The 14,202-nt window shown below is 35.8% G+C and overlaps 1 protein-coding gene across 2 annotated transcripts; it reads right to left on the minus strand.

Moving 5' to 3' along the window:
• Nucleotides 1-659: 659 nt before the first annotated feature.
• LOC105224381 (trifunctional enzyme subunit alpha, mitochondrial) lies at nucleotides 660-13,700 on the minus strand. Of its 2 annotated transcripts, none has more exons than XM_011202455.4 (6): nucleotides 13,561-13,700; nucleotides 13,201-13,286; nucleotides 12,397-13,109; nucleotides 11,436-12,346; nucleotides 1,406-1,541; nucleotides 660-1,276 (listed from the first exon to the last, which is right to left on the minus strand). In XM_011202455.4, the coding sequence occupies exons 2-6, from the start codon at nucleotides 13,265-13,267 to the stop codon at nucleotides 791-793; spliced, it is 2,313 nt and encodes a 770-aa protein (XP_011200757.2). In that variant the 5' UTR covers nucleotides 13,268-13,286; nucleotides 13,561-13,700; the 3' UTR covers nucleotides 660-790. The 2 variants fall into 2 exon arrangements, with proteins under 2 accessions (XP_011200757.2, XP_011200748.2); XM_011202446.4 differs by lacking the exon at nucleotides 13,561-13,700 and adding an exon at nucleotides 13,355-13,430.
• Nucleotides 13,701-14,202: the final 502 nt, after the last annotated feature.

The raw sequence follows: 14,202 nt of genomic DNA on the forward strand, positions 1-14,202 counted from the left end.
TTTTTCTTCAATTAGTACTCGTATGTATACCACTCCAAAAATAGGGAGAAAACTAAGTAAAGTAAACTTTAAAGACTCTTATTTAAATATGTAAACGAACATACAAACAATAAAATATAATTTTGACTCTTATTGTAGTATTCTAGTCTAGAAGCGTTTTTTTTAGCAATTATTTAATAATTATTCATGGCCATTCTGTAAAAAAGCTTACTTAACTTCGACTTCCAATTTTCGACGATCGCATCGCAAAATAATAGTTTCGCAAAAATCGCTTTTAAGGCTTTAAGTTAGATCTAAATCAGTCGAGTTACAACAAAAATATAGCGGTCTTTACTTTGATAATAACTTAAATTTTGAGAAATCCTTCTAACGAGATATTTTGGAATATCTTTAATAATAGGAATAAATACAAAAAAATATTTATTTTAAAATGTTAGACTAGAACAGTCCGTTAAGAATCAAATGCTCATATTAAAACATTATTTTTAAAATTGCATAAAGTTTTCGAAACAAATCTAAAGGTACAAAAAATAAATATACGTATAAAAATTCAAAACTAACTTTCATTTTAGTCGTAAATGAGAAGTTATAAAATACGAGCTTTGACCTCACATACCCTCTTACCCCTTCAGCTAACAAAATTTATGTAAGTTCCTATATTCACTAGAGTATATTTAACGATTTATTTACGATTATATTTTTAACTTAATGAGTAAAAAATTGCTTATTCTAGATACTACATGATGTTGCTACATAATCCATACAGTGGTAAAGGTTTCATATGAGCAAGTTAGTTTGGATAGAATTTCTTCGAAGAATCTTTCGCCATATCCACCAAGGTTTGTGCAGGTTTAAATGCGATGCCATACAAATCAGCATATGACTTCATTTTTTCTACTAATTTTGATGCTGTGTAATGATCGACCCAACGGAATGGTCCTCCTGAGAAAGGTGGAAATCCTAAACCAAATACAGCACCAATATCACCTTCTAAAGGATTATCCAAAATTCCTTCTTCTAAGCAGAGAACAGCTTCATTCACAAAACGCGACACCATTCGTATAGTTAAATCTTCTGTTGTATTTGCTCCCTTTGAGACAAGAGAATATTTCTCTTTTACAACGGTAAGGAAATCAATATTTACAGGCCGACTGCCCTTTCCTTGAGTTCCATCGTATACAAATATGCCCTTCCCGGATTTCCTACCTAAAAATCCCGCTAGAACTAAATCTTGCAACAAATTTAAATTTCCTCCACTAAACCGTTGTCCGAATGCCTACAAAATGCATAAAGTAAATTAAATATTTTATATTTGCGCATATTTTTCAGATTAATATAATACATAAAATAAAAATTGACGTGAATGTAAAAAAAATTTAATTAATTAATTTTCAATGTAACTTACTTTGGCCAAATCGAAAGCAATGTGAGCACCCACATCAATTCCAACCTCATCAAATAATGTAGCAGCGCCTACTGGAAAACCAAATCGTTTTGTTAAATTGTCAAGTTCAGTTGGTTCCACGCCCTCCTGCATAAGCCTATAAATTCAAAAAATATGTAGCAATTGATTTATACAAACAGTTGCGAGCAGCTAATTAACAACGATATATGTAAGATCTACATTAATTTTTTATTTGCGTGTTAAATTTTGAAACTTAGCCTTAATTAACAACGCTTTATTTGTTATTTTTTCAAATAAAGGCGATATTTTGTTTAGCAAAACCATTATTGGTGATTACCGCTTGATATCTGAGTGGCATTTGCTCCATTATTTTTTGTTAAATGTCCTGTCACGAAACTATTGCTATGTGCGTTAAACTATGTGATTCGGATCATTATCCTACTAGAAGATCCATGTTACGGTCATGCTACCATTAACAAATTGCATAATGACGTCGTTCATAATAGATACGGACTTAAATCGTTCCATTTGCCCATCGGTTTTGGACATGGGTCCGATGGCACGACATAACATTGCACCCTAAAACATTGTATTGCTGCTATTCCCATCCGAACACGCTCCGTTTATATTTGTTTCGTTGGAAAACAGTACCTTTTTCATTCATTTGTTGTAAAATGGCGGTATTTTAAAGCGATCTCCAAACGATTTTTTTTCGGAGATTCCATAATGTATGATCATCGTCATTTTAGTTTTTTTGGCACACGTCTTTTTCTCTTAAAGATGCTCATTTGTAGGAATCACAGTTATAAGACCAATATAGCCTATATGCAGCTCTTTTATATGATAGGAATCATGAGCTTGCATGAAAAAATGTTTAATTTGACGAGATATCTTCACGAAATTCAGCAAGGATTATAACGTAAAACAATAACGCAATCTCTAAACAAATTGTTCAGATCGATTCACTATTAACATATACATAGCTGGCAAACAAACTGAGCGATCGGAATCAATTGCTTGCATGGATAATTTTTTCATTTGACGAAATATCTTCATGAAATTTTACAAATTTCCCACGTATTTCACCTTGAAATGTTACTATTACAGATTATATAGAAATGAGCAATGAGATTTGCTCAGCCTCATTTATAACCGACGATATTGTAAAACCGAATATTTTAGACCCAACGAATTATTACTTTAACCGCCATATAAAAGATGATTCTTGATGAAATTATTCAACCGCCATCCAAAAATGATTTAAAGGATTCCTTCGTTATTTCAAATTTATATTTAAATACAAATATTACTACAAGTAACGATCACTACAAAGCACTAAACAAATCAAAATCTTCTTTCACTGAAACAAACAAGCAGCCAAATTTAGCATGGATTATAACGTAAAACAATTACGCAATCTCCAAAGAAATTGTTCAGATCGAATCACTATTAACATATAGCTGGCATACAAACTGAACGATCGGAATCAAGTGCTTGCATGGATAATTCTTTTCATTTAACGAAATATTTTCATGAACTTTGACAAATTTCCCACGTATTTCACCTTCAAATGTTACTATTACACAATTTATAGAGATGAGCAATGAGATTTCAGGCTTATTTATAACAGATAATATTGTAAAACCGAATATTTGGGACCCAACGAATATGACTTCTCGCGACATATAAAAGGAAAATGATTCTGAAGAAGAAATTCTTCAACCGCTCTCCAAAAATGATGTAAAGGATTCTCCTCCGTAATTTCAAATTCATATTTAAATACAAATATTAATACAGCAAACGATCACTACAAAGCGCTCAACAGATCAAAATCTTTCACTGAAACAAACAAGCAACAAATATTTGTTCAACCAAAAATTAACGAATACATGTTTTATGTACAGCTGTCAGTCAACGTAGAAGAGGAACTGTTAAAAACCTATAAGTTATCGCTGTTATAAAAAAAAGGAGGATGGAGTCATGTGTAGAAGTTCACGCAAGTGAGGAAAGTTCTCTGATCGCCATTCACTTGGGAGTGGCCAGAAACGATTCTTTTACATATGACTCAAGCAGCTCACGACTTCCGTTCTTTGACCAAGTATCCTCTGGGTAGCCTAAGAACATCCGTTTAAAGGCGAGCTAAAGTGAGAAGGCGAAATATCCCCTACTTAGGGTTGTGCGCTGGGTTTGGGACCCGCCACGTAAAAAAACACCCCCAATGAAAACCAACAATCAGCCTCGGATGAGAGACCCCCCTTTTGATGACGACCATTGCAAACGAGATAAAGACTACGAATTGAGGGCATGCACCTGGAATGTCCGGTCCCTTAATTTGGAAGGTGCCACTGCCCAGCTGGTAGATGTCCTCGTAAAGATAAAGTCTGATATCACCGCCGTCCAAGAAATGCGATGGAAGGGACAAGGACAGAGACGAGTAGGTCCTTGTGACATTTACTACAGTGGCCATATAAAGGAGCGCAAGTTTGGTGTTGGATTCGTGGTGGGAGAGAGACTCCGTCGCCGAGTACTATCATTCACTCCGGAGAATGAACGTCTAGCCACAATCCGCATCAAAGCGAGGTTCTTCAACATATCGCTGATTTGCGCCCACGCCCCGACGGAAGAAAAGGACGATGTGACCAAAGATGCCTTTTAGGAATGCTTAGAGCGCACTTATGTGAGATGCCCTCGCCACGATGTCAAAATCGTGCTTGGCGACTTCAACGCCAGGGTGGGCAAAGAAGGTATCTTTGGCACTACGGTCGGTAAATTCAGCCTCCACGAGGAAACATCCCCAAATGGGTTGAGGCTGATCGACTTCGCCGGGGCCTGAAATATGGTTATCTGTAGTACTAGATTCCAGCATAAGAAGATACATCAAGCTACCTGACTGTCTCCGGATCGAAAAACTACCAACCAGATCGATCATGTTCTGATAGACGGAAGACACGTTTCCAGTGTTTTAGATGTACGTGCGCTCCGAGGTCCTAACATCGACTCGGACCACTATATTGTTGCAGCCAAATTCGCACCCGCTGTTGGCGTGCGTACGATCACAATAGCAAATAGCAGAAAAGTAACAATTTTCTTCAGGGTATTGTATATATCGTATATGCTATTTTGCGTCATAGCGGTGTGAAGTTTTGAGTGTAACGTTCTTATAATTTTTAATAATGGCAGGAAATGTATCAAGGAAAAGAAGTGAAGTGTGATTTTTGAAGTGGTAGATGAAATATAATCAAAATGGAACATTTTAATTTGTTTTAATAAAATTTTTAATTTTACTTATTGTTAAAACAGAATTTGAAAGCTTTTTGTGATGAAAACAAGAATTGTAACTAATTAATTTCAGAAAAAATATGGAATAAAAAAATTACGGGTTTTTAATATTTTCCCAAAGATTAGGAAACTCCCGTTATTAATTTGGTCTTGAAAATATTATTAGCGGGTATTCAAAACATTCTGATGGATTATGGAGTTTATAGTTTTTCTTTGAAAATATTAAAAACGGATCATACCAACATACAAATGAACTATACAATAAGCTCTAAGTTTCAGGTAGCCGAACCGCTCCAACATTTGCGAAAATGTAGTGAAAAGAAAGGCGTAAAAACTTGACTCGAATTACAGGAACCAAAAGAGAATTTACCGCCAATAACGACAAAAGGTTCAGTCGTTCCCACGACAGTTTTTTTTTTTCCACGACAGTCGGGTGTACGTAACTGGACGGGACCCGGAGTTGTATTCGGCCAAACACTGTCAAATCGGCAGAATCTGCCGCTACAACAACAACAACAAAAGGTCTCCGTTTTATCGTCGAGTTAGTTGCGATCGCAATAGCAATATAAAATCACAGTGATTTAAAAATCGCAATATCGCTCATCTCTACTACCTACCCTACACCTTTGCGCAAATGATGATATTAAGATAGCAAATGCTCACATACAGATTTGGCAATGGCAAGAGCAATACATATGACAGTTAGTGTTCTATAAATGTCGTTGATGTCGAGATGCCCCGTTATGAAACGGAGCGATCGATTGACATGATTTTCATTTTTTCTATATTCAATAAAATAGGACAGATATATGACTTACGCGGAGAGAAATATAGAACCGAGTTTGAGCAATCTTTTAATTCATATTAGTTGATGTTCGCAAGTTGTTGTTGAGAGTCGAGAGCTCATGTAGTCGTTGTCTAAGAGGCCTCCTAGCTAAACTAAATTACAAATAACCCCCAGGCCTCTACACAACGCCCCCATTTTCTTTCTGGGTCTCTTACCGCCCCCATTGACACCTGCAGCGCCCACAAGAGGGCGTCATCGCCCACTTTGGGAAACACTGCTGTATATGTATAAATTTATATTTTACAGCTTTTTGAAAATTGTATGTTTTAATGAAAACTGAAAACTTCTATGACTCGAAGTTTTTTTTATGTAGAAAAAATAATTTTTTTGCGAATTTATTTCTTAAATATGTATTAAGTAATTTTATTTTTTGTACATTATTGACTATACTTTTAGTCTAGGGTAATTTTTTCGTGCGGAAATATTGAAGCATAAACCGGTACACAGCTTCTTCCAGAACGTCTTGAGAAAAAAAACTATGTAGTGTTCATCATAGCTCGGCTGGATATTATCCGAAAATAAAAAACGAAGAAAACTTAATCAATAAATAATCTAATCAAACACAAACACAAACACAAAAGAACACAACACCAAATTAAGTAAAGTAAATTTCTTAGGAAAAACTAACATCCGTTTTTACTTAGAAAAGGTTGATAAACAGGGTCGCGAATATTTTAATTCCAAGTTTTTTTATTAAGATGTTGGGATTAAACATTTAAAATTTAATTTTAAAGCAAGAACTGAAATTTTAATTCTTAAGCCGAATATTAGAATTAAAAATTGGTTAACTATACATTGTGACAAAAAAGTACACGGAAATTGTAATAAAACGAAACTGAAATTTTAATTCTTAAGCCGAATATTAGAATTAAAAATTGGTTAACTATACATTGTGACAAAAAAGTACACGGAAATTGTAATTAAAACGCAAAATATTTAATTATTCATCAATAGTTATATTCAAAGCAACAATGCAAACGATTTTTCCTAGTCCTCAAAACACTTTTCATAAGCACATCTTGGGATGGCCTTCAGCTCCTTCAGCGTTTTTTTTTATCTCTTCGATCGACTGAAAACGAGACCACGGAGCGCAAATTTCAGTTTGGGGAACAAGAAAAAACACACGGAGCGAAATATGAATTCGGTGATTGATCGATGGTATTTAATGCGTTTTTTGGCTTTGAATTTGGTCACATCGCACAGGCTCGATGCGATGATGCATCATCTTCTACAATTACGGCCGTTTTCGACTGATATTCCCACACAACTGCCTTATTGAACATCTATCCCTCCGGTCCGTTTTTCCCTTTATTCCGATGATTGTTGACTTGTGTGCATATCAAACTCATAAATATGGGCAGTTATAACGCTCTCCATCAATGTGGGAAATTCGCACAATCAAGCATGTCTAAAGACCCTGTTTACGACACTTTTTCTGAAAAAAATTCAGCTTTATCGGGACGAGTCGCGCAAGAAGGCGTTTCATACCCAAAATATCCATCAAAACCATTCTAACAGACTCGGATGGCCCTCTTGCCATCTCTCTAAGACTTTCCTGACGATTTTCAAACACCATATCCTTCGCTTTTTTAATATTTATCAGTTGAAGAAGTCAAAGGTCGTCCAGAACGAGACATGTCTTCAACAATCTGTCGACCGTCTTTGAAAGCTTTTTACCACTAGTAAGCTTATGTTTTTGATAAAACTGAATAAACGTAAGCCTTTCCCAACATTCACAACGACTCCGCACATGCACATGGTTAAAAACACAAAATTTTAGACAAATTCTTTGTTTGATATTTTTACCCATTGTAAAAATCGCAACGCACTACTGAGGTATACCGACTTAAGCATCTGCTATATGCAAACTAATTGACAATTCAGCTCATATTTGGCATAGTAATTAAGGACAGCCCTACCAACCTACCAACTTACAAAATAATTTTCTTTGCAATATCATTTACCCGGGGAATTTAATTACAATTTTTGTGTGCTTTTTTGTTCCAATGTAAATCGATTGAATGTATGCCGATGATATTAATATCATTGGCCTCAACACCCGCGCCGTTAGTTCTGCTTTTTCCAGACTGGACAAGGAAGCAAAGCAAATGAGTCTGGCAGTGAACGAGTGCAAGACGAAATATCTCTTGTCATCAAACAAACAGTCGTCGCACTCGCGACTTGGCTCTCACGTCACTGTTGACAGTCATAACATTGAAGTCGTAGATAATTTTGTCTATCTTGGAACCAGTGTAAACACCACCAACAATGTCAGCCTGGAAATCCAACGCAGGATAACTCTTGCCAACAGGTGCTACTTCGGACAATTGAGTAGTAAAGTCCTCTCTCGCCGATAAAAACCAAACTCTATAAGTCACTCATAATTCCCATCCTATTATATGGTGCAAAGGCTTGGACGATTACAACAACTAATGAGTCGACGTTGCGAGTTTTGGAGTGAAAAGTTCTGCGAAAGATTAATGGTCCTTTGCGTGTTGGCCACGGCGAATAACGCATTCGATGGAACGATGAGCTGTATGAGATATACGACGAGATTGACATAGTTCAGTAAATTAAAAGACAGCAGTACCCGCCGGGGGAAGCAGAGGAAGAGGAATACCTCCACTCCGTTGGAAGGGCCAGGTGGAAAAGGACCTGGCCTCGCTTGGAATATCCAATTGGCGCCACGTAGCGAAAAGAAAAAACTACTGAGAAATTACTTCGTAAACTTTGCACCACAACCCATCGTCCGACATGGTCAGAGGAAAACATATCTACATGTTCAAACGTTTTTATTCGTCGCGACGCTCCACACCACGCATTCACTTCACTTTATAAAGGACTTCACCGAGTCATTTCAAAGCATGAAAAGTATTTCATTACAGTTTCGATCGACCGACTAAAGCCTGTTTACCTATTTCTCGACGATAAGTTCAACGAGAGTGAGCAGAACAACGACGATGACGGTAATACTACGCTTACTACAATAACTTCAGAATCATCTGAACCTGGGACATGTCGATTTTCGTCGCTATTACACCGTCCATCTCAATCCGATTCCCGCTTATCTATACCGTCACCCAAGAGACGCGTTAGATTCCGCTGAGTAGTTCTTCCTAAATTATCAATAATTTTGATAACGTTCTCCAAGAAGGGGAGAACTTGTGGGACGAGCCACAATATATTATAATATTATACTTCAACTTTTAATACAACATGGCAACATCATGTCAGCAAGTCAGCTGCGCCTGGCGTACCAGCAACGTTGAAACGAATACGACACAAAATGAAACATAGTTATTCGTTAGGCTTGAGGACGCCCGCTGTTATTACTATATAGGACTACACATCATACGATCAAGTATCTTCTCCTGCTGACAGCCACCGCGTGCGCATTGTAAAGGGTGATTTTTTTGAGGTTAGGATTTTCATGCATTAGTATTTGACAGATCACGTGGGATTTCAGACATGGTGTCAAAGAGAAAGATGCTCAGTATGCTTTGACATTTCATCATGAATAGACTTACTAACGAGCAACGCTTGCAAATCATTGAATTTTATTACCAAAATCAGTGTTCGGTTCGAAAATTTTTTATCGACAAATTTTGTTCAGCGATGAGGCTCATTTCTGGTTGAATGGCTACGTAAATAAGCAAAATTGCCGCATTTGGGGTGAAGAGCAACCAGAAGCCGTTCAAGAACTGCCCATGCATCCCGAAAAATGCACTGTTTGGTGTGGTTTGTACGCTGGTGGAATCATTGGACCGTATTTTTTCAAAGATGCTGTTGGACGCAACGTTACGGTGAATGGCGATCGCTATCGTTCGATGCTAACAAACTTTTTGTTGCCAAAAATGGAAGAACTGAACTTGGTTGACATGTGGTTTCAACAAGATGGCGCTACATGCCACACAGCTCGCGATTCTATGGCCATTTTGAGGGAAAACTTCGGACAACAATTCATCTCAAGAAATGGACCCGTAAGTTGGCCACCAAGATCATGCGATTTAACGCCTTTAGACTATTTTTTGTGGGGCTACGTCAAGTCTGAAGTCTACAGAAATAAGCCAGCAACTATTCCAGCTTTGGAAGACAACATTTCCGAAGAAATTCGGGCTATTCCGGCCGAAATGCTCGAAAAAGTTGCCCAAAATTGGACTTTCCGAATGGACCACCTAAGACGCAGCCGCGGTCAACATTTAAATGAAATTATCTTCAAAAAGTAAATGTCATGAACCAATCTAACGTTTCAAATAAAGAACCGATGAGATTTTGCAAATTTTATGCGTTTTTTTTTTAAAAAAAGTTATCAAGCTCTTAAAAAATCACCCTATACAATAACCACCACAAAAAAAAGTAGTAGGTGTCATGAATTCAGATATTATTGATGTGCGAAACAGAATTTTTCGTTTTTTCTTATTCTAATAAATGAAAGTTAAAATTGCCGAACTCATTGCAAATTTTATTAGAATTGATTCGAATATTGGTTTTGCGTATGTTCGAAAAGACGTAAATCTGTCTTGGATTCCGCAACACCCCTGATTATCTTTCTACTCATTTTTAAATATGTATGTATTGTAGAAAACAAAACGAAAATTGTACGTATTTATTCTGGCACTGGGTGGTACAAATTTGTTAATTATGAAGTAGATCCGAATTTCAAATAGAATACATTTACGAATCGAGATACAGAATAGTACTCCATTCACTGAGAAGGAGTCTGTGTTTATGGCTCCACTGTGAATGGCGGTCAGTGCATGTCTAAGGTTGCGTCCGAAGTCTGGTCGGCGTAGTGTCTCATGTCGTCAATGTAGATAAGGAAGGACCTCTTGATGTACTACGAAAACACCCAACAGAACCTGCTTATATACAGGCGACCTCATTGGTACGGCGTAGTTAAGAACCGGCCAACCGATTGTCTTGTATGTTGCCAGAAAACTCTTGATTTTTCAGCTAGCGACTTAAAGATTTTATTGCGGCTCAGTACTTTACAAAAATCTTAGGATTATTATCAGTCGGAAATTTAACGATTTAGTGCGGGAGAAGGTTAGACTCCATGAAGCGAGAAAAGTCGAAGAGATAGCCGTTTACTTTGTATAACTGTTCTCAAATACATGCTTAGGGGTTACATGGGTTTCCTCGGGCAAAAAACGGCCTTTTTTCAATAATTTTTTTTTACATATAAAAAAATAAAATATTTTAATGAATTTTTTTTTATTTAAAAGACTCATATTTAGTAAAAATTTTGCAAAATTTTCAAAAAAAAATATCAAAATGGCAGTCATTGCGAATATAAACAGATCATTTACTGTAAACAGAAAACAATTTGAAATTTTCCATTAGTAGAGCATAAATTAAAAAAAAAAAATATGTTAAAAACTGTATCAGCATTTTCCGCTGATTTACTTGCAAGAGCTTTGCGTATTTTTTATTCAACGAATTAGAATCACTTTTAACAAAATTTATGGCGTTATATACCATTTTCCTCGAACCATTCATACTTTTTGCATTCTGAGCTGGATTTTTGCCTCTTAGATCAAAAATAATTCTCTTTTTTCAAGAGTACAATGCAAATTTCAACAAATTTTTTAATCTTCTTTGACAGCTGCAACGTATTCTTTTCACGACTGCCAATGAATACTGTATATTTGTACAAATAATCAAATGTGTGCTATTCTTTTATCCAATCAAATTTCTTTTAAACGCGATTGTAAGAACAAGAAAAACTGCGAACCAGTAATTTTTGGGCGAGGTAATAGTAAGAAATCAAATCTGGAGACTTTCCAAATTTTAAGGAATTTAATAAGAAATATATATTTTTAAACAAGCTACTGGTTCCAATTTAAAAACGAAACCAACAAAAGAACAATTTACATAAAAAAGTGAGTAATAAGATATACGTACCTGATTCCTTCATACAAAATAGTTGATAAAATACGTGTTGTATAAAAACCAGGGCCGTCATTTACTGTAATCACTACTTTTCCTTGTTTAAGGCCTACAGCCACAGCTTTAGCTGTAGTTTCCTTAGAAGTTTTCGGATGAGTAATTATTTCGAGTAATTGCATTTTGTCAACAGGTGAAAAGTAATGCATGCCTATCAAATTTTCAGGTCTTGAGCTGACCTCAGCGATATTTTTGATAGGTATGGCACTTGTGTTGGTTGCGATTATGCAATGAGGAGGCACTATAGACTCCAATTCTGAAATTACTGCATGCTTGACTTTTAAATCTTCAAATACGGCCTCTATGACTATGTCTGCATTTTGAAACTTTTTATAATCGAGTGTAGGTTTTAATTTTGATATTATTTGATTGCATTCCACGACGCTAATTCTTTTTCTCTTCACTTGAGCGTCTAATCCTTTTTGGATTTGTTCCACTCCCCGTGCTAGTCCTTTAATGGATGTGTCTTTAATAAAAACTTGATATCCATTGTTAACTGATACTTGGGCAATACCAGCACCCATAAGTCCAGCACCTAACACCCCGACAGTTTTAACTTCTGATTTTGGATGGCCAAAACGGTTCTTTCTACATTCAGTTTGGCCACGAAATAGGCTAATAAGGCCTTTTGACTCCGGAGTCATAACAAGTTCTCCAAATGCTTTGCTTTCAGCTTCATATCCAGCTGAAGTTCCTTTTTCAATACCTGTTCGAATAACATCGATTATTTTTAAAGGTGCGGGATAAAGGCCGTTTGATAGCCTTAAAACTTGCTTTTGGGCAGTTTTGAATATATTGTTTCTGATGAAATCTACACCCATAGAGGCCTTCAAAACTTTATCCATCAAACTTTTACTTCCACGATTTACCTTGATACGAAAAGTTAAATTTTATGGGGCTAAATACATCATAAACAAACCTTTAATTTTTCACTGGCAATGTCTTTTGCTACTTGGATTGCGATTTTTTCCAAATATTGCATGGTATTTTCTTCATTTGGAGCTAATCCTGGCCCTAATGTATTAACTAACAAATCTACCAATCCTATTTTTTTCGCTCTGTTCGGTGATACACGTTTTCCTGTGAGACACAAATCTAAAGCTGTTGTCACGTTACTAAGTTCCGAAAGCCGAACTGTACCGCCAGCACCAGGAAGAAGACCTAATAAAACTTCCGGTGTACCGAGTTTTGTTGTCCTTGATGTTGTTGCTATACGATAATGACACGCCATAGCTAATTCAAAACCTCCTCCGAGACATACTCCATTAATAGCAGCCACAATGGGTTTTCGGCTATTTTCCATTTGATGAAAGAAATCTTGTCCTTCTTTCGAAATATTTGAAGCCTCTTCCAAGGTCCTACACTTTTCAAGCATGCTTATATCAGCTCCAGCAATGAAGCACCCTGGTTTTCCAGAAATTACCACTGCTGAAGTGATAGCGCTATTTGTTTCGAGCTCTTGTAAAATTGATTTTATCTCAGAGGTCATGGATACATTTAGAGAATTTACTTTTGCATTTTGTAAATCCAAAGTAACAACTAAAACGTCATCAACAATTTTTGTCCGCAAGTCTTTTGCACTCCCATCGTTAACAATGCTAGAAGCAAACTTTTTCGTACCCATTAATCCACCTTTATATAAAATAAATATAAATTAACAATATATTAAGAAATACATTCACACCATTAAGTAAGGGTCCAAAGTACGAAATCAAATTCTCACCAAATCGACAAAATAGGTCTGTCCTTGACATAAACATTGGGACCCTCAATAGTTGATTAACTGCCATATCTTAAAATTCGTTTTTTCTATAATTTAAATTAAAATAAAACTATAGCGAACAATCTGACCTGTTATATGAATAAAGATTACATACACTAAAATAATTCACTATTCTGAGTATCCTAAATCTAACCAAAATTACAGGTTGTCCCCACTTATCATCAATTATAAATTGCACCTTTTACCATGTTACAGGAAAGAGCATTTTTATTAAGCAGAAATTAGAACACCTTGCACGGGTTTTATTGTCTTCCCGTTTTTGCCTTAACACAAGAAAAAATTACAGATAAAAATACTTACAAAGTCTTCAAAATATATTAGACCGAAACCCACGTTAAAAATGTTAAAAATCAATAGGGTCAAAATCCTTGCACGTATTGCACAGATGTTTCAGAGTTTTCTTCAGAGATAAAGAGATCCCCAACTCTCCTGTCACTGGAAATGTGAGAGCCGCTCACCTACCGAACTTTGACAGTTGACTGGATTGGGTAGGTGTTGACGTTTGGCAATTGGAATGACTGGAACGGCCAGATTGAAATTATACCAAAAATATATGTGAACGGAGGAATTTGTTGCCGCCGTTCAAAATCGCTAATAAAAATTTAAAACAATGAAAATCAAAGGAAATGCGAAATTTAAATATATTTCATGAAACGTTTTGTAATTTGATGCATAATAGAATTAATTTTCATTACAATTGATTAAAAACATTTATTAACTGAGAACTAACAGGCTTAATTCACCTTATTAAGTATTGAAAGATCGAAAGTCAGTTGTTTTAATATACCATAAAATCATAAAAAAGGAATTAAGTAGTTTCGCCATATATTAAAAGTCCAATATATAATAATTTGCAATCGTAATAAATGTTGGGTATTTTAATTTAAAATGCCCAAAAATTTTTATTTTGTTCAATCTGGCCATAATGGAAAATGTTATAAA

The sequence above is a fragment of the Bactrocera dorsalis genome, chromosome 1, assembly GCF_023373825.1.
Source record: "Bactrocera dorsalis isolate Fly_Bdor chromosome 1, ASM2337382v1, whole genome shotgun sequence".
Classification (NCBI taxonomy): domain Eukaryota; kingdom Metazoa; phylum Arthropoda; class Insecta; order Diptera; family Tephritidae; genus Bactrocera; species Bactrocera dorsalis.